General features: G+C 39.0%; 1 protein-coding gene across 4 annotated transcripts in view; it reads right to left on the minus strand.

The window, feature by feature from the left end:
- LOC122562058 (myosin-10) overlaps positions 1–26,273 on the minus strand; it is a 161,022-nt gene that overhangs the window by 61,871 nt on the left and 72,878 nt on the right. For 2 of the 4 annotated variants that reach the window (XM_043714524.2, XM_088000501.1), the window contains exons 5-11: positions 21,428–21,530; positions 19,729–19,758; positions 17,702–17,722; positions 12,110–12,202; positions 2,697–2,760; positions 1,971–2,069; positions 640–783 (exon numbers count right to left, since the gene is read on the minus strand). In XM_043714524.2, the coding sequence (XP_043570459.1) occupies positions 640–783; positions 1,971–2,069; positions 2,697–2,760; positions 12,110–12,202; positions 17,702–17,722; positions 19,729–19,758; positions 21,428–21,530 (554 nt within the window). The remainder of the gene's footprint in view (positions 1–639; positions 784–1,970; positions 2,070–2,696; positions 2,761–12,109; positions 12,203–17,701; positions 17,723–19,728; positions 19,759–21,427; positions 21,531–26,273) is intronic. The other 2 variants (XM_043714525.2, XM_043714526.2) reach the window with 2 other exon arrangements.

Here is a 26,273-nt window from a genome sequence, read left to right on the forward strand (position 1 = left end):
GCCAGTTTTTCTTTGCATTCAAATTCCACCATCTGCTGTGGGTCCCTAGTTCAACAGTCCAACTATACTACCACCAGCTCATTGCCCTCCCCTTAATGGTCTAAAAGCATGGGAAGTTCTTCGGTACCTTAAAAAGGAAGGAGAAATTAGGATAAAGAAAATACTGAAAAAGGTGAATAAGCCATACATGAACAGATTTAAGATTGACAACTAAAGGTAACTTAAATAGGATGTTCCAAGTCCTCCCAAAACTTCCCCTTCCCTCCCCATGCAGTCTTACATCCACTTTATCTAAAAGAAGGTTTGACCGACTGATTGTATTTGCCCCTTTAACTGCACAGGTTGATTTCTGAAATATCAAATACTGTCAATTTTGCTGCCATGCTTGTTGTAAGATCAAGGCCACTGGTCAGTTCAGATGGACCAGAAGCCTTTGAAAAATGGTTTCTGTAATTGTGAACTGTCCACCATACAATATTGCCCCATATTATGAATTTTCCCCATTTTCTGATTAAAATTTAAGCACAATAATAAATACCTCAAGGCTCTATTTTCTCACCCTTTAAGAGAACATAATCCCATTAATCTTACGAATTTTTGTATATTGATTGACTAAATATGGCAAAGATACCAACTTACACAATATTTCCTCATGTGAAAAACCCATGATGTGCATTGCCTCCATGGTTTCTTGAAAGTTATCTTTTTCCTGCTGTCCAGGGATAGGGACATAACCATTGGATAGGAAACGGTAACTATTAAATCCTTCAAGCAACAAATCAGCTGTGTATTTAAAAAAAAAGTTCCATTATAGGTTTCTTAAAAATTGATACATGCACAGGAAATAAAATTACATTGTAGAAAGCAAGACTTTAGATCCTACAGAAAACAAGGGAAGGGCATCGGTGCATCAAGGAGGGAGGGTCAGATGCAAAAGTGAAGATCCAAAAAGTTATGAATTACAGGAATCAGGTTTAAGGCTGATAATTAAAAAGACAGCCTCAAAAGCAGTACATTGTTTCATCTGCAAAGTCTCCCTTCTATCCACAACCCCTCTTTTCCAGCCACATTTCTTAAAAAGGAGACACTTTTGCAGGTTTATACTTGTTTGCATTTGTGAAACCAGTAAGCAGTCACCTTTATAATAGCCGTGCCAACCTGCTTCAAACACAATTGAACATTAACGTGTTTGACTAGAGAAGTCATAATGGAATTCAAAAATATGTTCAGTTAACAAACTCTTTATAGAAAGGACACTGAATTGCAAGTCAAGGGGGAAATATGGTTACTAAATCCTTTTATTTAGTAGTGGATCCTGAAGTTAAAATTGGGAATGAAAACTACTTTTTCTGGCCTGTTATGGTTTAATGGAACACTGGTCATTCTTCCATACAATAAGCAGCGAGGTGGCAAACTGTACCAAAAGAGAGTATAATGCAAGTAAACTTTGCCCTACCCATTAATACCAATACAACATGATCGATAAAAGTAAAAAAAATTCTGGCAAAAGTGTGAACTTGCTGGGGCACTTGTACAATGGGTCAACACTAAACTGCTCCAGTTCCTGTCTGAATGCCAAAACATATGTAATTTAAAAATTAAGTAGTGTTAATGCTTGCCACATTATCTGGGCAAATAATGTGCAAACCAGATATCAACATTAATTTTATCATAAGTTGAACAAATTCCAACTTGATTATTGTATAATAACTTGAGACTAAAGCCTTAAGTGAAGTCAAAAATTAATCCCAGATGTCTCATTTCCACTGAAGTTTGGAAATCAACATTGCTCTGCAATCTCTGCATGCCTGAACTTAGTTTCCAGTCTAACATGTGGGGGAGGAAAGCAAATTGAATACAATGGAGCATGGTGATTTCTATCCAAATCCTCATATCTGACTAACTCTGCAAGGTGAGGGGGGGAAAACAAGAATATATCTCAACATTTTTCATTCATGAACTGGATTTACATTTGAGATGTTCTCCTGCACCACAAAGCAGCTGATAGAAAATATGGAATGTTCTTTCTTCCTTAGCCTGGCGGATTGCTCGGGATTTTTCCAGAAGATCTGGTCAAAGTCAAGGATCATTTTTAAACATTTTAACATGCTTACCAAATTCCAGGATGTCAAAATGCTGAGGTCTTTGTAACAATTGCCAGATGACTGCCATTTACAAAACTTTATCTTAAATAGTGCTAATCTGGAAAGGAAGTTAGAGTATCTATTGACAAACAAAACAGTTGCAAAAAATCAAACTTTTAAGATGGCTGTGTTTGGTAAGATTTAGTTAACCTGTTATTGGAAGATCTCAATTTAACAGAGGATCTTCCTTCTATCAAATTTTCTTTGTTTCCAAATCAAACTGGGCTCATTGAAAATATTGGATTAATAATTGGTTTGTGCATAAAAGTCTAACAAATCTAAAATATTCATCATTTGGACCCCTGAATCTGCTTCACCAATCAACATGATCATGGCTGGCCTTCGGTATCAGCTCCACCTTTCCGCATTATCCCCATTCACCTTCAAAATGCATCATGAATTGATAAAGAATAATCTTCCATCTCCAAAATAGTTTAATAGCATTATCCAAATATCGACAAAAAAATAAGCAAAAATCTCCAAGACAATATTTTTATCCTACACCTTGTACTCTAGCACCTCCCCCTCAAATACAACCAGTTATCAGGATACAGGTCTCAATGTTGGCCCCCACAATGTAACCAGTCACATCAAAGTTGATTCGGATAAACTTGCCCTACAAGAGAAAAAAATTATTTAAGCATACATCCAGACTTAGCACTTTTGTAAATATTAAGTTTACATAAAATTATGCACTTGAAAATAGTAATCATAGACACAAAATGTTGCCAAGTTTAACAATTCCAAATAATCTTAAGCTAAGGTGCTAATGGATGTTTAAAAAACTTCACAGGTTATCAGGGTGATAGTGAAAAAAACAAGACCTGCCATGAGCTGTTCAGACATTTTTCAATCTAAGTACATCAATCATCAATAAGTGACAAGCACATCTACAACTGAGTCAAAACCAGCGAGAAATATTTAGATTGATTTAACGACAGTTTTTTTGGGGGTGGTGGGGACAGAATTGAAGGCGACAGAATTAAAGTCGAAACCAACCCAAATTCATTAACTGTATTTTAAGCCTGTTTTCCAATGCTATAGATAATTTCAAGTTCAGTCCATCATTATAGGTCACAATGTCATTGAAGCAACAGACATTACAATTTCTTAGCTAAAAATCAAAATCACCAAAACTCAACTGACTTGGCAGTGTGATTTATTTTCCTTTTAAAAAAAAAAGGAAGCTCAATCGTGGCCTTTTACATGGTTAAATTCCCAATGTGAGCCTTAAACTTTTCAAAGAGCTTCTATAAAACATGCCAAGACTATATCAGCAGAGCATATGAATCGGTTACCAACTTTAAATCTTTGGAGAATTGCAGTCATTTCTGCACTGTAAATGGATTGTTTTTATTTGAAATAACAAATCAAGATTAATCTACAGAGATCCCAGCTGACTCTGTAGTATGAATTACTGAACATACCAGAAAACTCAGTTTAAAGGAGAAAGGGATTCAGGAAAGGAGGGGATTCTCACTGGATAATAAAAGATGGGACAGATTGCTAAAGAATGAGACATGAGAAAATGGTGCCAGAGAAATGACAAACGAGCCCCAGTAGTGAGAAAAAGAGAATCTGTGCAAAAAGTAAAAATAAAGACTGAAAAGAACTTCAACTTGGCACAAAACCCTTTTGAACATTTCATAAAATCAGTTCAAGTTTTGATTAAGTGCATATTTTTAATTTAATTGCTCGAGTGTAATAAATAATTCTGATAAAAATGAAGTTTACTCACTGGATAAACATTCCTTCAAAGTTGTTTTCGCTAGGACGGTTGACAAGTTTCAAAAACAGTGTCCCATTTCAGAGATGGCAAAAATGATTCCTCAGGCCTGGTGTCTTACTCCAGAGCAAGTTAAATTAAATTTGCAGGTGGTCAACTCGTGTTATCTTTTCATATTGTACATATTACAGAAGCTGTTTATGGTAGAAACCCCAGAAGTCCCTCCCCAAGAGCACTGGAGAGTCAACATAGAGTATGGACCTCAGCAATTAAAAAAGGTGGTAATTCCCCACCTTCTCAAAAGGCAACTAGTCCAGCAACAAATATTAGCTTAGCAAGTCCTAGTATTAAAAACAGGACATCAGATGAACAGAATGGGAAAAGAAGAATTCATTTTTTGCTGCAATGATGACCAAGTGTCAGAAAACATTTTTTCCTTTTCAATCGTTATTAGGGGAACAAACATGTCAAATTGAAACTCCACGAGCCTGCACTGGCTTTGTTACGATTGGAAGGCTTTCCATTCTGGTTTAGGGTAGGAGCTCGAGAACAAAGTTTTAACGAGGCACAGCAAATCCTGTATCCTCAAGGTCACCTATTCTCACCAAAACATAGCAATAAAAATTCAACAATTGTGGGCAGGTAAACTCCTACCCACAATTTTTAGTTTGCTTTTTAACTGGTATTTTTAAGTGGACTCTGTATTCGTGAATTTCTCATTCACAGCAGTTCCTCGGAAAACGAACACTTGCACGTATGAAGGGACGACTATTCATTTTAAAAACTTAACATTTTCTTACCAACATGTTATTGGTTTGTGAGGATAGTGGTGCAGATTTGAACATTACATGCAGCTCCATTAGGGAATGGATGTGTGCAGTTTTGCACAGCTTTTTAATTACTTGCCCTCAGAATCTCAACAGTTTCCAGTCAAGCAGCCTGGTTTTTGGTTTTCATTTTAGGTAAATTTTAACAACGCAAATGGAAAACAAGTTGGTAACAAAACAAATGCAACTAGAATGTAATCGAAGATACATTAGGACTGTTGGGGTCACCCTTGACTGGTAGCTGAGCCCAGAGATACACCCCCAGATAGGCTGCCATTCCAGGAGCTCTCAAGGCTGTCAGCACCACCCAATTTGTTGATGTCACATTTTAGCAACCAGGAGCTTACTGATAGCCAAGGCTGAGCATATACAGATGATGGTGCAGCTCCGGGATTTAAAAAAGTTTGACCAGGGTTCTGGGAAGAAAACTTTGTGCTGCACAATTTCAGAGACTCTCACCTCATCAACATGAAGCTATTTCCCCATGACCTGTCTGAAAACCTGGTCACTCTAAACTCCACTGAGCAGGTTCATTTTGAGAATCTTGTGTTCTACACATCATCCACATGAATTACTGCAACAAGAGCCCATTGTGTTCAGTGCAGACTGACTTGTTCTCAGCAATCTGAGAGGGGGAACAGAAGACTGTTTCACAAGGCAAGAAAACTTGGGGAGGGGAGCATGAGAGCAAGAGCAGAGAATTCAATGGAAATATGAAGTTGCAGGGATCTGGAAGGAGAGATTAGGGAAAGTGGTAAAGGCAAGGAAAAATAGCTGACTGCTGTGCAATGAGTTGCTTTCTGCCTGTCAGTTCACCCCATCAACATTTAAAACACTTTAGTTTCATTCACAAGCTAAAGAATAGCACTGCTGTTAAGTGTTAAAATATTTCAATTCAGTACTTAATGTACACCCATCAAGAAATTGCTTTAACTAGTCATTCCATTTTTACCATGAAATAATTTGCTTCTTGAAATGCTATGTAACAAGTCACTATTTAAACTCCTCTCAATGTTCAAATGTTTGATTTGTAGGATGATAGAAATGTTAAACTCTAAAGGAATTGTAGCTGGCACAGTAGATACTTGCCATTTTTAAGCTTCTACATTGTCTATCAGGTTTCAGAATAAAAATACCATGGGGATCAGACCACAGCAATGTTAAGACATTAAATAACTTACAGATGTATTGCCTCAAACCCAAAAATGTTGGCTGCAACCTTCCTTGAACACTTCACACTTCCAAAGCTATTGCTTCAATTATTTTGGAACCATCTTAGCCTCAAATATTTTTAGCAATAAACAAAATCCTTCTGGAATCCAGAACTCCAAATATGGAAAAGTAGGATACATTAAAAATGGTCCCTCAATCCAGATTACCACGATAACTCTTCCCACCTCCCCCACCCCAAAACACAAGTGATTGATCTAGAAGTTGCCTGGATTACTCGTGCTAACAAGTCAAAATGGGGTTTTGCAGTTGGTATGAGCACCTGACAGAGAGTACAGTCTAACCTGTTTGGAAATGACCATCCACCCCAAGCAAAGGTTGTAATCTCTTCATTAGCCTGGGGAGATTCTCAGCTGAAAACTACACAAGGGCAGTAGTGTGGAAAGTGTGCAAATAGAAAGGCTACGAAAAGGAGAGAAAACATCAATAAAAACGCTACCTGCCAGATTAAACAGTATGATCTGCAGAATGTTTATTGAAACACAGTCTTCAGAGGCAAACGGGGATATTTCAGAGGCTCTGGGAATTGCAACACTTTAAACCACAAAGGGCTGAACTGGCTTCACAAGGAGTAGGATATTATCCAAAACCTTTTACAAAGGTATTTTGATACTCAGCCCAAAAGTCAGTCAGTACATTAACAAGACATGCAAGCTAAAGAACAAACCTGCAATGCCCTCAGGAATAATGTCTCTGATCACAATACTGCAAAAGGCCCAATGCTAATTATGCATGGCGATGAGGCAATTTTGACTTCTTATTCAATGTTGCTGAGTGCATAATCTTTTGAAAATTCTGGAATTTCAGTTTAAGTTTAGATTGGTGACGTTTCTCAGCTGTATCTTAGATGATCAAAGCAGATTTGCATTTGTTCCTTCATTCTTCAAAGTTTGTCAGGATATTCACAAACTAGTACATGTATATTTAATATTCACTTGTCAATTCGTTTGATTTGCTATTATATTCAATTGAAGTTCTGCAAATAGCTAAACAAAATTAGCATTTCAATTGCATAAATGACCATTAATGAGCTCAATATTTCATTGATCTCAGCAGGGAAGTGATGGAGTAATGACATTTCCTGGATCCCTCGTCCTGTGACAATGTTCAGGGAATCCAGATTTGAATCCCACAACATCGGATTTAATTCACATTGCACAATTAAACACTAGATTGCAAGTCAACGATAACAAAACTAAACTAAACTGTCCACTAACGTCCTTTCGAGAAGGAAATCTGCCATCTTCACCTGGTCTGACCTTGATGCAACTCCAGACTCTCAACAATGAGGTTTATTCTTAATCTCGGAAATAGCATAGCAAGCCATTCAATTCAAGGTTAACTGTGGGCGGCACAGTGGTTAGCACTGTTACCTCACAGCACCAGAGACCCGGGTTCAATTCCCGCCTCAGGCGACTGTGTGTGGAGTTTGCACATTCTCCCTGTGTCTGCATGGGTTTCCTCCGGGTGCTCCGGTTTCCTCCCACAATCCAAAAAATGTGCAGGTTAGGCAAATTGGCCATGCTAAATTGCCCGTAGTGTTAGGTGAAGGGGTAAATGTACGGGAATGGGTCTGGGTGGGTTACGCTTCGGCGGGTCGGTGTGGACTTGTTGGGCCGAAGGGCCTGTTTCCACACTAAGTAATCTAATCTAAATAAGATAGGCAACACACACTAGACCCAACTAGCGACACCCACATCCCATAAAATGAGTAAAGTGGCATTAAAAGGTCAAGTCTTTTCAAAAGACCTGTGTAATACATTCATGGCTTCATCATTTAAAAGCATTAGAATTTGTGAATAGAAAGGATGTAAAATTATACCTCAAAAAAGACTTAAAAACAAATCCAGCTTTGCATTCTGTGGTATGAATACCAGATCAGGTGGTGACATTTAAGTTTCTCATTAAATTTTGGAGTGACACTCCAAAAGCAGATTAACAGGGAGAGGAACAAGACAAGTCCTATGACTCAACTTGCTAAACTGATCAGGAGATACACGAGCAGTCCAATGTAGTTTTGTAACATCTTTGAGGTAATGAAACATTAATGTCCCCGGTTAATGACACTACTTCTTTAGTTGCAGCAGACTAATATCTGTATTCCACAACATTTTATGGTTACTGCTAGCTAAAGCAGACATGACTGGCTGAAGTGGGAGCCCCGATTATGAAGAGCTTTAAACAGAAATGACTTGAAGGTCAGTTTTGAAGGTTTAATGTGGTGGGTTTTCACAGCAGCATAAGTCAGGGGGTGACACTCCCAGAGGTAATAGGTTAGATGAAACAAATAGAAATTGCTGGAAAAGCTCAGCATGTCTGGTAGCATCTATGTAGAGAAATCAGTTAATATTTCAGGTGCAGTGACTCTTCCTCAGAGCTCACGGCAGCTAGGAAAAAGTTAGTTAAGATGGATAAGGAGCAAATGATAGAAACCAAAGAGAGAAGAACAGTTGGACAGAGAGTGGATAACAATTGCCCTGGGAGAATGAATAGCTACTAACGGCGACAATTAGTGGCTAGGCTAACAACAGTTAGTGTGCAATAGCAGACCAAGAGACAACTGTGTGTCATGGTTGGGGTAAGGACAGGAGAATGTGCCTAAATCTCTAAAATTAGATTACTTAGTGTTGAAACAGGCCCTTCGGCCCAAGTCCACACCGACCCGCCGAAGCGCAATCCACCCAGACCCATTCCCCTACATTTACCCCTTCACTTAACACTGAGCAATTTAGCATGGCCAATTCACCTAACCTGCACATTTTTTTGGACTGTGGGAGGAAACCCACAGACATGGGGAGAATGTGCAAACTCCACACAGTCACCTGACGTGGGAATTAAACCAGAATCTCTGGCGCTGTGAGGCAGCAGTGCTAACCACTGTGCCACCCATTGATGAGCTCATTACAGTCCAGAAGGTTATAGAGTTCCCAAGCAGAAAATAAGTTGCTGCTCTTCCAACTTGCAAGGAGCTTCAGTGACATCTGTCTTGGGTTTGCTCCAGCCAGGGAACAGGGTGTTGTGTTGAAGTGGAAATGTGTTGCTGGAAAAGCGCAGCAGGTCAGGCAGCATCCAGGGAACAGGAGAATCGACGTTTCGGGCATAAGCCCTTCTTCAGGAATGAGGAAAGTTTGTCCAGCAGGCCAAGATAAAAGGTAGGGAGGAGGGACTTGGAGGAGGGGTGTCGGAAATGTGATAGGTGGAAAGAGGTCAAGGTGAGGGTGATAGGTCAGACTGGGGTGGGGGCGGAGAGGTCGGGAAGAAGATTGCAGGTTAGGAAGGCGGTGCTGAATTCGATGGATTTGACTGAGAGGGTGGGGGGAGGGGAAATGAGGAAACTGGTAAAATCCGGGTTCATCCCTTGTGGTTGGAGGGTTCCTAGCCGGAAGATGAGGCGTTCTTCCTCCAACCGTCGTTTTGTTGTGGTCTGACGATGGAGGAGTCCAAAGACCTGCATATCCTTGGTGGAGTGGGAGGGGGAATTGAAATGTTGAGCCACAGGGTGGTTGGGTTGGTTGGTCCGGGTGTCCCAGAGGTGTTCTCTAAAACGCTCCGCAAGTAGCCGGCCTGTCTCCCCAATATAGAGGAGGCCACATCGGGTGCAGAGGATGCAATAGATGATGTGTGTGGAGGTGCAGGTGAATCTGTGGCGGATATGGAAGTTTCCTTTGGGGCCTTGGAGGGAGGTGAGGGGGGAGGTGAGGGCACAAGTCTTGCACCTCCTGCGGTTGCAGGGGAAGGTGCCGGGAGTGGAGGTTGGGTTGGTGGGGGGTGTGGATCTGACGAGGGAGTCACGGAGGGAGTGGTCTTTACGGAATGCTGATAGGGGAGGGGAGGGAAATATATCCTTGGTGGGGGGTCCGTTTGGAGGTAGCGGAAATGACGGTGGATGATGCGCTGTACATGGAGATTGGTGGGGTGGTAGGTGAGGACCAGTGGGGTTCTGTCCTGGTGGCGGTTGGAGGGGCGGGGCTCAAGGGCGGAGGAGCGGGAAGTGGAAGAGATGCGGTGGAGGGCATCGTCGACCACGTCGGGGGGGGAAATTGCGGTCCTTGAAGAAGGAGGCCATCTGGGTTGTGCATTTTTGGAACTGGTCCTCCTGGGAGCAGATGCGGCGGAGTCGAAGGAATTGGGAGAATGGGATGGCGTTTTTACAGGGGGCAGGATGGGAGGTGTAGTCCAGGTAGCTGTGGGAGTCGGTCGGTTTGTAGTAGATGTCCGTGTTGATTCGGTCGCCTGAGATAGAAATAGAAAGGTCGAGGAAGGGGAGGGAGGAATCTGAGACTGTCCAGGTGAATTTGAGGTCGGGGTGGAAGGTGTTGGTGAAGTGGATGAACTGTTCAACCTCCTCGTGGGAGCACGAGGCGGCGCCGATACAGTCATCGATGTAGCGGAGGAAAAGGCGGGGGGTGGGGCCAGTGTAGTTGCGGAAGATGGATTGTTGTGTTGAAGTGGCAGGCAATGGAAGCTCAGGGTCTGTTTTGCAGTCAATCATTTTTCCAGACGTGTAGACGAGTACCACATTCACTACTGTGTGGTAGACGAGATTCGGTGAAGTGCAGGTAAAGAGGTCGTTAAAAGGAAGTAGGGGAGCACTTGTAGATAGGTGTTGGAAAAGCACAGGAATTCCTGATGAAGAACTTTTGCCCAAAACGTCAATGTTCCTGCTCGTTGAATGCTGCCTGGCCTGCTGTGCTTTTCCAGCATCACTAGCCTGGACTGATCTCCAGCATCTACAGTATCCACTTTCTGCCAAGCACTTGTAGATACCCTAACAATAACCCTTCAGAGCTCCCTAGGTATGAGAGTAATCTCCCTTGGTTGAAAAATTGGATACTGCGTTCCACTTTTGCCTTCTTTCAAAAAGAGGAGGAAAACCAGAATTACAAACTAGTTAGCCTAATATTTGTTATGTGAAAATTGTTAGAGTCTATAATCTCAGACAGAAAAACTGAACACCTTAAAATTCAGTTTAAATCAGGGGAGAGCCAAAATGATTCATGACAGGTAGATCGTACATTCCTGACAAACTTCTTTTTGATGTGGTGACTAAAAGGTAGGAGACAAGGGAATGTCTGTAGATATTGTTTATAATGGATGTTGCTTAAATTAACTTGAAAAAGGTATGTGATAACATCCCACATACAGACATAACTAAAGTAGAAGCTGACAGAACTGATGACAAATTACTGACATGGCTGGGAAATGACCAGAATGACACAGAAGCACAGTGGTTAACATTGCTGCGCGTCAGCATCAGGGACCCAGGTTCCATTCAGTCTTGGATGGCTGCATAGAGTTTGTATATCCTCTCCATGTCTGCATTGGGTTTCCTCCCGCAGTCCAAAAATGCGCAGATTAGGTGAACTGGCCATGCTAAATTGCCCTGTAGTGCCCAGGGATAATGTCCAGGTTTAGAAGGTTAGGAGAGATTTGATCAAAATCTTCAAGAAAAGACCAGGTTAGATACAGATAAACTATTTCCAATGGCTAGGGATTCCAGAACTAGGGGACATAATTTAACCATTAGGCCTGGCCATTCAGAGACACTGGGAGCTCTTCTGCACACAGATGGTAGATGTTTGAAACTTTTTAAAAAGCAAAATGGCTGCGGAATCAGCCATTAAGTCGGAGATAAATAACTTTTTTGGTTAAGGGTATTGGAGGATATGGAATTAAGCCACAGATCAGCCATGATTTCACAGAATGGCAGAACAAGCTTGAGGGGCTGAATGGCATACTCCAGTTCCTAATGATCTTATGTCCTGAGTAGCCATGCAGATTTAAGGGGTTTTTTTTCTATGACTGTTTAAAATTGTTCATTTAAAACATTTTGCCCATTTTTAAAAGCAAACTTTAAGCTGTTAGCCATCTTGGAAGTCTACTTGAATGGTTGTAGTATTGAAATCATGCTGCTAAGCCAATCCACATTAGCTAAGCATTTTATTGAACAAATTTGTTATTTAGATCAGTGCAATAACCAAACAGCTTCTGTGCTTAATCAATAAAGTATTTCATGGTTTATCTTCACATTCAAATGGAGTTTGGACATTAGGAGCAGTGCACATGAATTAAGTTGATTAGAGTGGGACTTGAACCAACAAAATGCATGAAGAAGAAAACATTAGGGACAGCTGCAAGCTGAAAAGTATGAAGCTGACAACAATTCAGTACCATTTACTTACAAAGCGTGAAGAGTTGTCATTTTTCACAGTTTTGGCATTGCCAAATGATTCTAATATAGGGTTTGCTTGCAGAAGTTGCCGTTCCAATTCTCCCTAAGACAGACAAGGAGGAAGCCATTAGAGAAAACAACAAGAACATGACAGAAACCATACCAACATGGATGCACAGATAAAAACCCCATCAGTAATTCAGTTAGTGGAAGAATGCCAGTTTGGAGTTTAGTTGTTTATAAGGTTTGCAGGACTATTCTTTTCTGAACAAGTGACTAAGTTTGAGATTACTAGCATGTGATGGAAACATGAAGCACGAATTATGCTTGTACCAATTGGTGTCTGACCAGAGGAAAAAATAAGTTGTCTACGTCCATTTATCAACATCCAGTCAAGTTTGAATGCCAAGAGAAGACGGGATAGATTAAGTGAACACTCCAAATATTTTACTTTTTCATTAGTTGCGCAATTACTGCAAGCACAATGATCATGATCTTCAGCTGGTCTTTCATTGGTCACAAATTTAATTCCGGTCACTTGACAGAACTTCCATTGTTGGAAACTTCTTAAATAAAAGTGATAAGTGCAGGGCGTGAAGCATTAAAATAGATCCAAATCTCTAAATTTACTCTTACACCAGGCTAGATCCAAACTGCGAGAGCAAGAGGATACTGCAGTACTATTGAAACTATGGGTGAGATATAATATTAACCAGATTACTTGGATTACAAAGTGACCAGTCTTGCAAGTAATGCAAAAATTGAGTAATTTAAAATACAAGTGGAGGATAGCTTCAGAAAACAGACTTCCAACATTTTCAGATTCTTGACAAGGCTATTAAACCTTTTCAACCATCGGGGGAAATTATTGCTATCATTGCAATTTTTGATTCTACAATACCTGATTAATGCAATGTTGGCTTACAAACTGAGGAGTTAGTTTATTTGAAGGATTAAATGGACAGTAAAGTTGTGCCACAGATTTGAAGAATGAAATTGTATTTTCCCATATTAATGGTGCATTCAAAAGAGAACACAAGCTACAATTATCTCCATTACTCACGAGAGAGAAAAAATAGGTGCATTCCTATAATTAAATAACAAATACAAGATAAATATGGAGGACAAATACAAGATAAATATGGAGGATAAATATGGAATCACTTCGCTCCCTCAAGGAATGGAAACTATATACAAGACTTTGCATTTGCTTTGTCACTCAGTTGCAAAAGGTGCTTTTAAATGCAGCCTCATGAATGTATGTCCACAGATACTATATGAAGCATTTTATTTTGTTTAGCAAAAACATTTGATTAATACATCATAAAAAAGGTGGACGTTAGTTAAAAGACAAGTAGTTAAAGACAGAGACTACTTTGAATTTCAAAATTTCTCTGCCATTCTCTTCAGCACTGCAACAACTCCTAAGTGGTGGTGTTCTGTGTCCAGGACAGAGAAATTAACTTCCATTATGGAAATAGTGGTTGGTTAAAATTTGAGATCTAATCACATATTAGTGTTTAAAACCACAAGCTCCAACTACAGCTTGCTGCTCTGATTGACAACTTAAAAGCAAGCAAACCAACTTGGTATCAAAAATTTGAAAGGGCACTTTTGTTAAAATTGGGCAACATTTATAATAACTTGGGGGTGATCTAGGATTACCCCCTAATCACCCATTTTTCCAGAGACAGTAAGGTAACAGTACTTGAAAAGTTATCTTTTGATTGCAAAGGCATTGCTAAAGAATCACTGCTAAAAAACGTTAAACTCTAACAGGGATGTTAGTAGCTTCCAGTAAATATAATGGAATATCAAACATCTGTTAAAATGAAGGAACAGTGAAGATGCACAGTTTTGGGCTAGGATAGAGAACCACTGGAAAAAAAGTCCAGTTAGATCCACATATATACACAAACTAGAAGGAATAGGCCTTTCAGGCCAGAGAGCCTGCTCTGCCATTCAATACAACCATGCCTGCTTTCGTCAATGCCATATTCCCACTTTATCTCCAGACCCCGTGATTTTTTACTATCATAATTGTCTCAATCTTTTGCACACAAGATTGCTGCAATAAACTATTGCCAGAGCCATCAGATGCATGGAAGGTACTACAGACTTTCACTCATTTGCACTACCAATTTGTAAAATCATTTTAATCATGGTTGAAGCAATTAGCTTGACAGATTGCACCCTATATAATACCAGTTAAGGATAATCAGCTGGTCTGAAATAGTACATGATAGGATGAACTTTTCACAAAAAACAACAAAGTTATACCTCTTCCTTTGGTTCTTAAAGTTAATGCATTCCAATTGTACTTTATCAAGGAGATCGTAAAATTCACAGGCCCCTCCACTACAACTTTTAGACTGCAGTTAATCAAGAAGCAGTACAGTTCAAGTGACATGATGTTTCCATCATCCCTCATAGTAATGACCATCGAAATAGGAAATTAATAAAAACAAATCCTCAATGAACCTGATGAGCAACTTCAGAAAATTAATAGAATCCTGATATTCAAATGATTTTAAACACCAATGTCAAAATCTAACATTTCTATCATTTCCTACACAGACTTCATGCATTTTATTTTGAATGCTCTGAATTCAATCTAAGATTTTATTCAGAAGTTCAGTTAAAGAGGTTTTCCTCAGAACAGCAGAGCCAGAGTAGAAAAGACATCTTAATTCCTGGGCACAGAGATCACCTCCTGCATCCATTTAATCATTAAATTAACTTGCAGGAGAGATTTGAACTAACAATAGTTTTCAATGGACTTCCATTAACTACAGTGGGAGAGAAGCAATATTGATGCCTATTAATTAGCAGCTTCTGTTGAAGTCTATGGAACAGATTATATTTTGCAACTGAATCCAATAGATTCAAAAGCCATGTATCAGTTGAAAAGGAACTAGAACAAAATCATGCACAGAAACACAATATGCATGCTTAAAGAGGAGCACACTTGCAGTGCCCGAATTATATTTTTTGAAATGAAATTCAAAACTCAATGGTTTGGAGATTAAATGCAGAGCATGGCATTTTGTATAAACCAGGAAGCTTTCATGCTGGAAATGGAGAGTTTGCTGATTAGATTAGATTTCCTACAGTATGGAAAGAGGCCCTGCGGCCCAACAAGAACACACTGACCCTCCGAAGAGTAACCCACCCTGACCTATTCCCCTACATTTACCCCTGACTAATGTACCTAACATTATAGGCAATTTAGCATGGCCAATTCACCTGACCTGCAGGAGGAAACTGCAGCACCCGGAGGAAACCCACACAGACATGGGGAGAATGTGCAAACTCCACACAGACAAACAGTCGCCAGAGGCTGGAATCGAACCCGGGTCTCTGGCACTGAGGCAGCAGTACTAATGACTGAGCCACTGTGCCGCCCACAATTTAGCACAAGTAGTCTAAGACTTGCAGGACAAATACCAACAAGAGATGGTTGACATGTGACTGTTTACTTGCAAAGTGTGGTGCTGAAAAAGCACAGCCAGTCAGACAGCACCTGAAGAACAGGGCAGTCAACGTTTCGAGCACAAGCTCTTCATCAGGAATAGAGCTGGAGCTGACGAAGAGCTTATGCTCCAAATGTTGACTCCTGGTCCTCAGATGCTGCCTGACCAGCTGTGCTTTTTCCAGCAACACACACTGATCTCCAGCATCTGTGGTCCTCATTTTCTCCCAGTCACATGACACTAGCCAATGTGGTTGTGATCTGTGTTTTTTTAAAAAACTTACAGCTTCTGCCCCTTGAAATCAGGATTGTTTTAGACCTCTCTAGTATTCAGGCATTGACCAAAAGATGTCATATACCTGCAGTAACTTCAGATACGCTGTCCATGTTTGTCTATGTTTGTGATTGACACAATGTAGTTCATCTGTTGTCGTGCATTTTGCTCCCCCAGTTAAGTTGCCATCAGCCTGACTGAGGATTTTCTTTCATCACTGGTGACATTTGGGAGCTGCAAATGCATGAGAAAAAAAAGGGAGAAACCATTCTGACCTTGGCCTGGATTTGAAGCTGAGCCCAGAGTTGATGAACATAATTTTAAACTTTCAGCTATTTGACCACTAGCGATTTCCTGTGTCTAGAATTATTTGAAGCATACCATTGCATGCAAATTCCACTTGGTGATTTGGCTCAGTGTTCTGTTTGATTGGTATCATCCAGCATTGAAACCAAAAAAAGTTTAGAAAAACCTTGAAATTAAAACCCTAAGTGTACAAATCTTAGAATAATAAATTCAAACTATGAATTTACATGTCAAACATGGTGATGAAAAACAAAGCTCAGTCTTTGTGCAGATATTTTGGTCATGTTCTATTCATTGGACATCAATGCCTAGGACAGTTATTATGGCACCAGAGCCAATATAATCAAAGCAAAATGGCTAACATCCAAGCATAAGTTGTGCATATTCCTTATTCTCAACATCATGCAGAGAAGTTATTTACTAAGCCACAAACATCTGGGATAGAAGAAAATGCAATACAAGTTAGTCTCCAATCAAGCAAACATTCAGTAGAACAGTAACTTTTCCTTTTTTTTATTTTACTATTTGTGTAACAAGATTTGATTTAGAGTTGCACAAACTGGTAACAACCATAATTATTTATAGATCCAAAACTTAAATCAGCTTTTGAAAAGAATTGAGATAAATATTTAGATAAACAGAAAAATAAACTATCCTTCACTGTATAGTCTCAGCCTATAACATATTAGCACATCCAAATTTGCATTTTTAGATGGCAGATAAAATAGTCCAGCACTCATTCTCCAGAAGGAAGCGACTGCGACAAGTGGAAGATTAAAGAGAGTGTGCGAGTTGCATAAGAGTCAGAGGATAATCAGCAATTTCCTAACATACTGCACCAGTGATCGCTGCAACATTCTTCATGCCCTCCCCCATCCCTCCAAACAGCTATTGAAAAACATGGAAGAGAACAATTTATATTTAAAGAGCAAGATTCTGATTTCTTAAACAACATTTTAGATCAAGAATTTCCTCATCCAATAAAGTTATAGTAAAAAAGCTCATTAACTAACTATGCACATTTAAAACAAAAAAAAGCAGTTACTAGAATAAAGTAGATCATAAACTTGTGCAGGTTCAAAAAAAGGCAACTGATGTTGATACCAAGTAACCTGAACACGAGTTTTTAGGAAGAGTTTCACCATTTTGAAACTTCAAAATTTCAAGTGCTATGCTTCATGTCGAGAAGGACAGCTTTAGAAGGTATTCATCTTCTCTAATACTTTGACATTAAATAAGACAGGATAAATTTAAATTTATGGGAGGAGTATAAAATATTTTTCACTTGATGCAAGTATGCCTAGGGTACAGACCAGTCAGTCATTCTGTAACAAAACATTGCGTTGGTTTTAGCAGATAAGCAGAGAAAGATCATGCTAAGCAGAACAGGAAAGGCATAATCAAGAATTAACACTATTGTTTGTTGCAACTTTAACTCAGTGGGAGTAAAAATCCTGTGTTGCATATAGGAACAATAGCATCCTGTTTCTTGTGCCCAATGTGAGATATGCCATGAAATTGTTAGAGACTTAAAACTACATGCTACTCACATATAACAGTGATGTTCCACTCTGTCAATGGGCAGAAACAGATAGCATACCAAAATAAAAATGTTAGAGACATGACAACATGTTTAATATGACTTCCAATCTGGATCAGAAACCAAACATGCTAAAGATAAAAAGATGCTATATGCACAAGATTTAACAAAATTAAGATAATTTCAAAATCGTGTTAAAGTTTCAGTAAAAAATGTATTCCTATAAAAGCAAATCCAAAATAGTGACCACCTAATAGGAAGGAGTTAAGCTAATATCATTCACTAATAGCTACTGATCTTAATGAGTTAAAACAAATTCAAAAACAAAAGCATTACAGATTATATGTCAAGCAATGTTATTTTCTTAATACATTGAGTCATTTCAATCCTAAATAAAGTTCCTGAATCTCAACACAAAAAAAAGTGTTGGTTTGGACAAAGGTAATTTTCCTACCAATACAACCATCCCACGTCTTCGCCCTCCCCCCACGTCCACGCATATTCCTTCATAAGAGGGAACTAAGCCGTTCGTTATTCGGCCTCGACCGACCGCACGCGATTGTAAATCATTGACATTCGAGTGCATGACAGGACTGCAAACAAAACAAAAATTCCAAACTGATCCCCAGGAGACAGAAGGCTCAATGAGGGGTAGGTTATAGAAACAGCTTTTAAAAAGCAAGAGTCTTATGCAAGGAATTCCAGAGCCCCATAGTGCTCATAGTGCTCATAACACGGGCACCAATAGTGAGGAAATGAGAACTTGTGGAGATGAGGATTGAAACCAAAGAGGCTGGGGCTGCAAGAATGGAGGTGGTTACGTAGATGGGGCAGGTGAGAATGGATTTGAAAGAGAATTTGATGAACCAAGCACCATTGCAGATCAGCTAGTGCAGGGGTGAATGGTAAACAGGACTCTATGCTAGTTGGAATACAGGAGGAATGTGTCTTGGAGAAGCTCAAGTTTGGAGGGTGAGGTGTTGTAAAGGATAATAAGTGTATTGCACAAACATTAGAACAGCAGGTTTAAGATGTAACTAAATTGAGATTCAGCAAAAGGCAAACTTATACAGCAAACCAAAGTCAACAGTCTGAACCAGATCCAGCTTGGTATGAATTGTGACTTCAGGTTTTTATTGATATGGGACAGCACTATGAATTATTCATTGTTAAAATAGAAAAGTACACTACTGCATCTTATAACTTCCTATTATGGAGACAAGAATGCCACGTTGATTTTTCCCCCCACTAAACAGATTGGCAATTAGTTATCCTTTCCAACTAAATGCAAGACTGCCACTCACCCCTTGCCCCTTTGCATTGAAAATCCTATTTCTAGAGGGACAAGTTATCAAAGACTAAGCTCAGCATTAGCAAAAAGGCAATGTATTCACAAGTAACTTCACATATACAGGCTAGTCAATAAGAGCTTTCCTTCCACAGGGCAATCTTTCAAAAAACTATTTGCCTTCAAAGATATAATGACAATGTGTCCCATCAAGAGAGTTAATTCAAGATATAGCCTCTAAAATTATAGAGAGGTCATTACACCATGGGCCATTTCCTGCAGAAGTGCCCAAAAATCTATACTTCAAAATAAAGAAATAGCAGGATCATTAAAGACAATTGCCAAAGTTTTGTCTCCTCTTTTCAAACCATAAAAGTACCAGCTTAGGTAGAAATTACACAAGTAATAGTCTTCAGTCCCATAATGTTTGCATATGAATAACATTCAAAGTATCATTTTTAGCAATAGTACATGGAAAATAAGGGTTTAATTACAAAAAAGTATCTGAAAAACCATGAAAATGATCATTTTATTTCAGAATTCAGATTTTAGAAAAAGACCAGAAAGCAAGTAAATGTGCTCTTTTTAAAAAAAAAGGTTTGCACAAAGACTCCTTTAGGAGCTCTTAAAGCAATTACAGTAAAGGAAAAGTGAAAAGGAAGTTTTTAAAATAATGGAAGTAACCATTAAACTGGAAGAGTTTGATTACATGCTGCAAAGAGTTAAACTGAACAGCATTTAACACTTGCCTGATGTTTCACTGGTTTAGGCGAAATGGGCTGCGTGGTCGCAAACAGATAAATAGTACTGTTAGGAGATACATATTAACCTCAAATATGCATAAACTTCAACAGCTGGACACATTTCCCCAAGCTCTGCAGAGCAAGCATTGCATTGAAGCAGAAGTATTAGTTTTTGCTCATGGAATTAAACAAAACTTCTGGTGAATCAAAGAAATTATCCACTGAGATGCACACAATTATGTATAGATTTTAGTAATGTCATTTAAAATGGTACTGCAGTGGCTACATTTAATACTTCCACTCTATTGCTATCCAGAATAGATATAGCAGGCTCCGCCACACTATTGTCTGGTTTTGCACGGAAGGCCAAATCCTAAGTAACTCTATCTTCAAAAAAAGACTTGACACTTAAGATGGCTCATCACATCTCAAATTCCTCAAAATATTGAAGGTAATCAAAGTATGGAGGTTTAACAGATTAGTCACAATGCAACATTTTTGTGCATATTCCAATAAAACATTTGAAATTATTATGGTCAGGAAAGACAGCTCATGGAGACAATGCTCAGCAAGAGATTAACTTAGCACTAAGGTGAAATAGTTTTATCCCAACAGTTGTGTACACTGTAGTCAAAAGCTTTCCCTAGATGTGTGACTTCAATTAATTACATATGAATTTAGGAGAAATGAGTTATTTTAACTGGGTAGGGGTACTTTTAGGGTTTATAGGAATTTTTTTTTTTAAATGCCAAAGGAGGAGAGATTGAAGGAATGACTATTATAAAATAGCAAACATTTAAACTAGAGAATCAGGGTAACAGTTCATTGCAACATGGGGAGCTGGGAAAATGATTGATCTATCACTGATGAGAAGGGTGGAAACAACATATGTTATAAAAGTGGTCTCAGGAATCTAGACTGGAATGAGAACTGCTTCAAAAGTGCAGACATGCCATGTAATATTTTATAGGATTGCAGAAGCCTGGCTACAGCTTTTAAATCATCGAAATTCCCCAGGGTGACTTTATGACTGTTTGGTTGCAACAATAATTTCAAATATTTGCTACAATAACCCATAGTGTGCGCCTTTTGGGACACATGCAGTGACTAAAATATAGAAAGGAGGTCACTATAGCCTCTTGGTATTTTTGTTTTTTTTTAAACAAAAATGGAATGCAAAGGTCAGGGAGCTCCAAAAACAAGAATTCTTTCAGTTTTCATAACTGTGGAACATAGTTGTCATAGGATTTATTCAACAACTGTGCACACTGATGATTGGTGCATTATTTACATCGAGATATCTTTCTTGGGTTTTCAATTAATTTTAGTGTTGTCACCATACGAGGAGCACGACGATGATCAGGAAAACCTAATTTTTAGATTCCATGAGACAAAACATACTCATATCTGAGCATAGTGCACTAGAATGCAGGTTATTTCACAAAATAGCCTTAACTGTGGTGGAATAAGGAAAGTTACATTACAAGGATATTTTTAAGCTCCAAGCATAAGTTATTGATGCCATGCTGTAAAGAGCAAATGCATTGCATATGGCAGCATCACACAGTAGTCAATTAGTTATATTATGCACAAGCCACACATCAGCATTAAAATTATATTGCATCAAGAAATTAAAACAAATATACCTGCATCATACAATAGTGGGGTTAATGCCGCTAGGGATTTTTTTGAAAATTTAACTCACTGGAATATTATGGTCCTTTCGCCCTTTGTGGGAAGAAGCGACATGGGCCAGATATTGTATAACTTTCTTAGTGTTTTCTGTTTTGCCAGCACCAGATTCTCCTCTGTATTGAAAAAGGAACAGGTGGAGAAATAAAGTTAATTTTGATTCAGTGTACATATTGCAGTTTTTGCTCATTCCATACCTAGTACTAACTCCAAAGAATTCAAATGGTCACTGAGCTGACAGCATCCATCTCAACGTTTCATTCCCTCAATTAGTTTACAACACTGAGGGTTGGGGGAAGAAAGGACATTGAAGCTGAGAATCAATCTACACAAGTCAGGATTTTTCAGTCACCTGGTTCTAAAGCTTTCAGGAGCATCTACTCCATACAAGGACACTGACACGGACACAGACAGACACAGAAATCCTTTGGGTGTGTACTTTACCATCACTGTTAAAAGTACCAATTTGAGATGGCTCAGGGAATCCCTGATGGATTCAACCTGCAAGCCTCTCTTGGTTTGTCTGGGAGATCATCCTGGGGTAGTCTGGAATATAAAACTCTTAGTTTAGTTTAAATTTTTACCTTTATTTGCCAATGGCATCAATGTTACACTATAATAGATACCTACACGCCAGGCTGGATCTTAGGTTCTAAACCATTAGCAGGGTAGCAGCACCACCTCTTACCCCCAAGAGCTCTCCCCTTATTGCTGCAAACAAGCTGTCTTTAGAGAAATTGGTATTAAATTTACAAAAACACTATATGCCCTTAATCAGAAAAGGATCAGTAAAACAGCAAAAGTTTGCCGAGGAAGAGAAATTCTGACAGGTCAGAGTACACTTAATTAAACTACATGCACAAAGTGAGAAACCCTGATCAAGCCAGGCCAAATGGCCAATTGCCTTTGGCTAGATAATTTTGACTAGTTAAAAGGAAGTTTATGTGGAAAAGGTCATGAGGTAACTGCGCTCAGCTAACATGCCCAATATCACTGCCATTTTGTAGGACACTTAATCTTAGATTCCCAAAATGCAAAATTCAAAACATTTCCAGATCTTGAGCTCCAGGGAACACCCTGCAAACATCTAATTCATGACAAGGGTACACTCCAATCAGACCACAAAGAGTTAACCTTTCCACCAGCTCCCATCCGGTCTCTCCGTGTCTCTTGAATCCTTAGGTCAGTGAAGGTAATTTACAGAAGAATGTTTTCTCTCTCATGTATGAACATCTTCCAACCTCCTTACTATCTCAGTTTCAGCCTGTTGTTTTTTCCTAGCCTGTATGGGTAATGAGACATTCGCATTCCAGAACAGTCAAGATTAGGGAGTTAAGCTTCATAAATCCAAATCTGTTCAGTGTGGTATACATGAAAGTATGCCAAGATTGTTCTATTACTTGCATATTAAATTATAAGTTACTTTCCTATTGAGTGAATTTTGTTAAGAGTCTTCAATATAAACCAGAAATTCACAGTTATCCAATATCCAACTGTTCGGATATACACAGCTTTTCATCCCTCGAAGTCAAAAGGAAATAGTCACCCATTCCTCAGTGAGCAAACATCATCACCTTATTTACACCGATCCATTGACACCAAGAACAGATGTCCTTAATTTTCCTGAACTAATAACTATGGTGGGTGGGGGGGTGAAAAGGAGGCAAAGTGCTTTCTTCCATATCCTGTCACCGATGTGCAAGGCTACAAGCTCTCATCACACTTGTGTTGTCGTCAAGCAAGCTTAGTTTAAACCCAAACATCAATGAAGCATTACTAGAGACCAAAGGCCACTGGAACTTACATATTCACATCATGCTAACAGTAAGGTTACATGAATTGTGATTATCCGACCTAACAAAGCAGAACTAAAAAGGCAATCACTGTTCACCATAAACAAAGTTGAGACCGAGAACAAGACATGTCATTTTATTTCTACCCACTCCCGCACCCCCCCCTCCAAATATGAAAGAAAAAAGGTTTGCTTAGAGGCCTTAAGGCAGTGCATCTTAATATGTGGAGCATTCACAATCAAGTGAATGAATTAGACATTGTTATATCCATTTGCAAGAATTATATAGTTGAGTTTATGAAGACATGGCTGCAAAGGTGACCAGGAATGGTCATAATTATGCAGGGATATTTTTTTTTTTTTTTAGGAAGGAGGACAAACAAGGAGGAAGCAGATGGAGTAGCATTGCTGGTTTTAAAACACAAACTAATACAATAGTGAGGAAGGATATCATCTTTTGTGAAGCAGAATCTATACTGGGACAGCTTAGAAAGATAGTGGCTACACTTTAATATCTGTATACAATGTTGGGAAAGATATTAAATAGGAAATTTAGAAGAAGTGCAAGCCTTCAATCTGTATACTGATTTAATTAACCCAATCTTTAACAGTGGATGGGTTCCAGAGTGTGTAGAGGATGGCTCTAGATTGAGAGGTGAGGAATTCATTGGAGAACAGGCCAACCAAGACTGGGTATTAGGCAATTAAAAAGGAATAAATCAGCAATCTAGCTGAGAGGCGCTGCTTAGGGAAGCATCACAATATGGAGAACTCTCCAGCAAGATGGAGAGTGATGTAGGTTGATTATTCAGATTCAGGACTCTGGTCTCAAAGAAACTAGAATTGTATGAGTAATAATGTTCCAAACAAATGACCAACTTAAGGGATAATGGTGGATAGGCAATGGGAAACATTTAAAGAGTACATGGAGGAACTGCAACAATTCTTCATTCCTGTCTGGCACAAAAAAAAGGGACAGTGGTCTCACTATGGCTAAAAAAAGGGTTATTTGGGATAGTATTAGTTCCCACGAAAAGGCAATAAATTGGCCCAAACAACGAACAGCCAAACAGAGGGTTGGAGCAGTTTAGATTTCAAATGAAGAGGACAAAGATTGATTAATAGGGGGAAAGGGAAGATGGAGCAAGTTGGCAGGAAATACTCAATTTGTAACAGCTTCATAAGAGGGGAAAAAAGGTAAGTGAAGACCAATAATTCTGTCTGTAAGGGACCTATTAACAGGAAACAAAGAAATGGCGGATCAGCTAAGTACACACATTGTGTCCCCTCTAAACAGGGCCAACAGGCATTGGTGAGCCTGTGAAATCCACTCCCACAAAGTGGTTGAGTCCAAACACTGAATGCTTTCAAGAAGGAGTTAGACATATTTCATGGGGCTTAACAAGGTAGAGGGAGAAAGCAGGAAAACTATAGAGTGAGGATTGTTAACCACGATTTCTTGAATGGCACAGTATGCTCAAAGAACCAAATAGTATACCCCCACCTTAATTTTTATGTCGGAGAGACAAATTGGATTGACACCAACCAAATCTGCTACAAGCTTATTTAAACATGAAGTTAAGGCCATTTGGCCTAGTCCCACTGTCAAGTCCCATGTTCCTATGGTCATGAGATCATGGAGAAATGCAAAGTTCTCCATATGTGAACTAGTAATAAATTCCAGAACCACTGGCAAGTTCTCATAACCTCTCTGGGGGTAAAAGATTCGTACACAAAATGTTTGTAGTATTTCCACGAGCTAACAACTGCCAAACAGGGAAAGCCACTGAAGATCCTAGATTCAAGCCAAACTTTATAACCTCCCCAGCTTTGCAATTTGAAAAAAAAAGGAAGATTTTCCAATTTGTTTAGCTTTTTGGCAAGCGCTTACAATCAGTTTAGTTCTGCCACAAGTTACTCAAAAGACAATAGTCTTGGCTTTCAAAAAAGTTTAAGCACAACTAAAGACCAACGCAACAAACTTCCCTTGGAATGCTGTTTCAGTGCAACATGAACTACCCTGCAGGATCAAAGATGAAGTAGTCATGACAACAAATTAAATAGATAGCTATGGCTGCTGGCATCATTATGGTGACAGAGTGCTATTAACAGGCTTGGTCACACCGATTTCATGACTATGGAGTCACCACAGCAGGTAACTCATTCTCAGGTTGGCTTTTCTGTGGTGTTCAACATGACTCAACACCAGGTCACATTCTTTTCAGAAAGGTCACTTCAGAGCTTTGGAAGAAATCTACAAGAAATTGCTACACAGGAGGAATCTGAGATCTGACCAAAATCATGTCTATGAAAATATGCACTATCCATTATGATTGGCATTCAAAGCCACAATTAGGGATTTCAATTCAGCGAAGGCCAATTTCAGTCATATGCCCTTGTAAGGTAATAATATTCAAATAACCTTCTCCTAAATCAAAACCAAGATCATTTACCAATTGCATTCTTTGGCAAGAACGGTCAAGCTATTTTGGTAACTTTGCAGTTGCCAAATTTAAACAAAACTAACATGCATACCTTGATAATCTGGCCAAAATAGATAAATGTTTGGATACTGGGCTTATCAAATGAATAAGAGCTTAAAATCAGGCTGTAGGATATATCTTGAACAATTATTTTAATAATGTTCATGCAATATACTGCAACGAGTTCTTAGCTCAAATAATGCTGCTAATACTAAAATGAATTATATATGTTCAGTGCAATTGTCTATGACAGAGGCAACATTTAGGTAGACAAGTTTATTAATTAGTTCTTGGGCTTGGTCAACAGTAACCTTTGCTATTAAAATGCTGAACCAACCCAAATTCACATAAGCCTCAAAATGTAAAAGTATGTCATTGGTTAGCAGTGGCATTGAGAGTCAATTATTGAGGGATGATGGAAAGATCTTAATTGCGAGAAAACTGACAAAAAAAAAGGACATCTGCAGCCTCGTGCATCTTCTGTTGGTTATATGACTTCCCCTTTAATATATTGCTACAATAAATGAAGTAGTATTCAAAACCAATGTACATGGAACAGGAGCCACAAAATTAAACAGGTAAAC

Source organism: Chiloscyllium plagiosum, unplaced genomic scaffold (genome assembly GCF_037043375.1).
Source record: "Chiloscyllium plagiosum isolate Xiang-an unplaced genomic scaffold, Cpla_swu_hap1 HiC_scaffold_25, whole genome shotgun sequence".
NCBI classification, from domain to species: Eukaryota; Metazoa; Chordata; class Chondrichthyes; order Orectolobiformes; family Hemiscylliidae; genus Chiloscyllium; species Chiloscyllium plagiosum.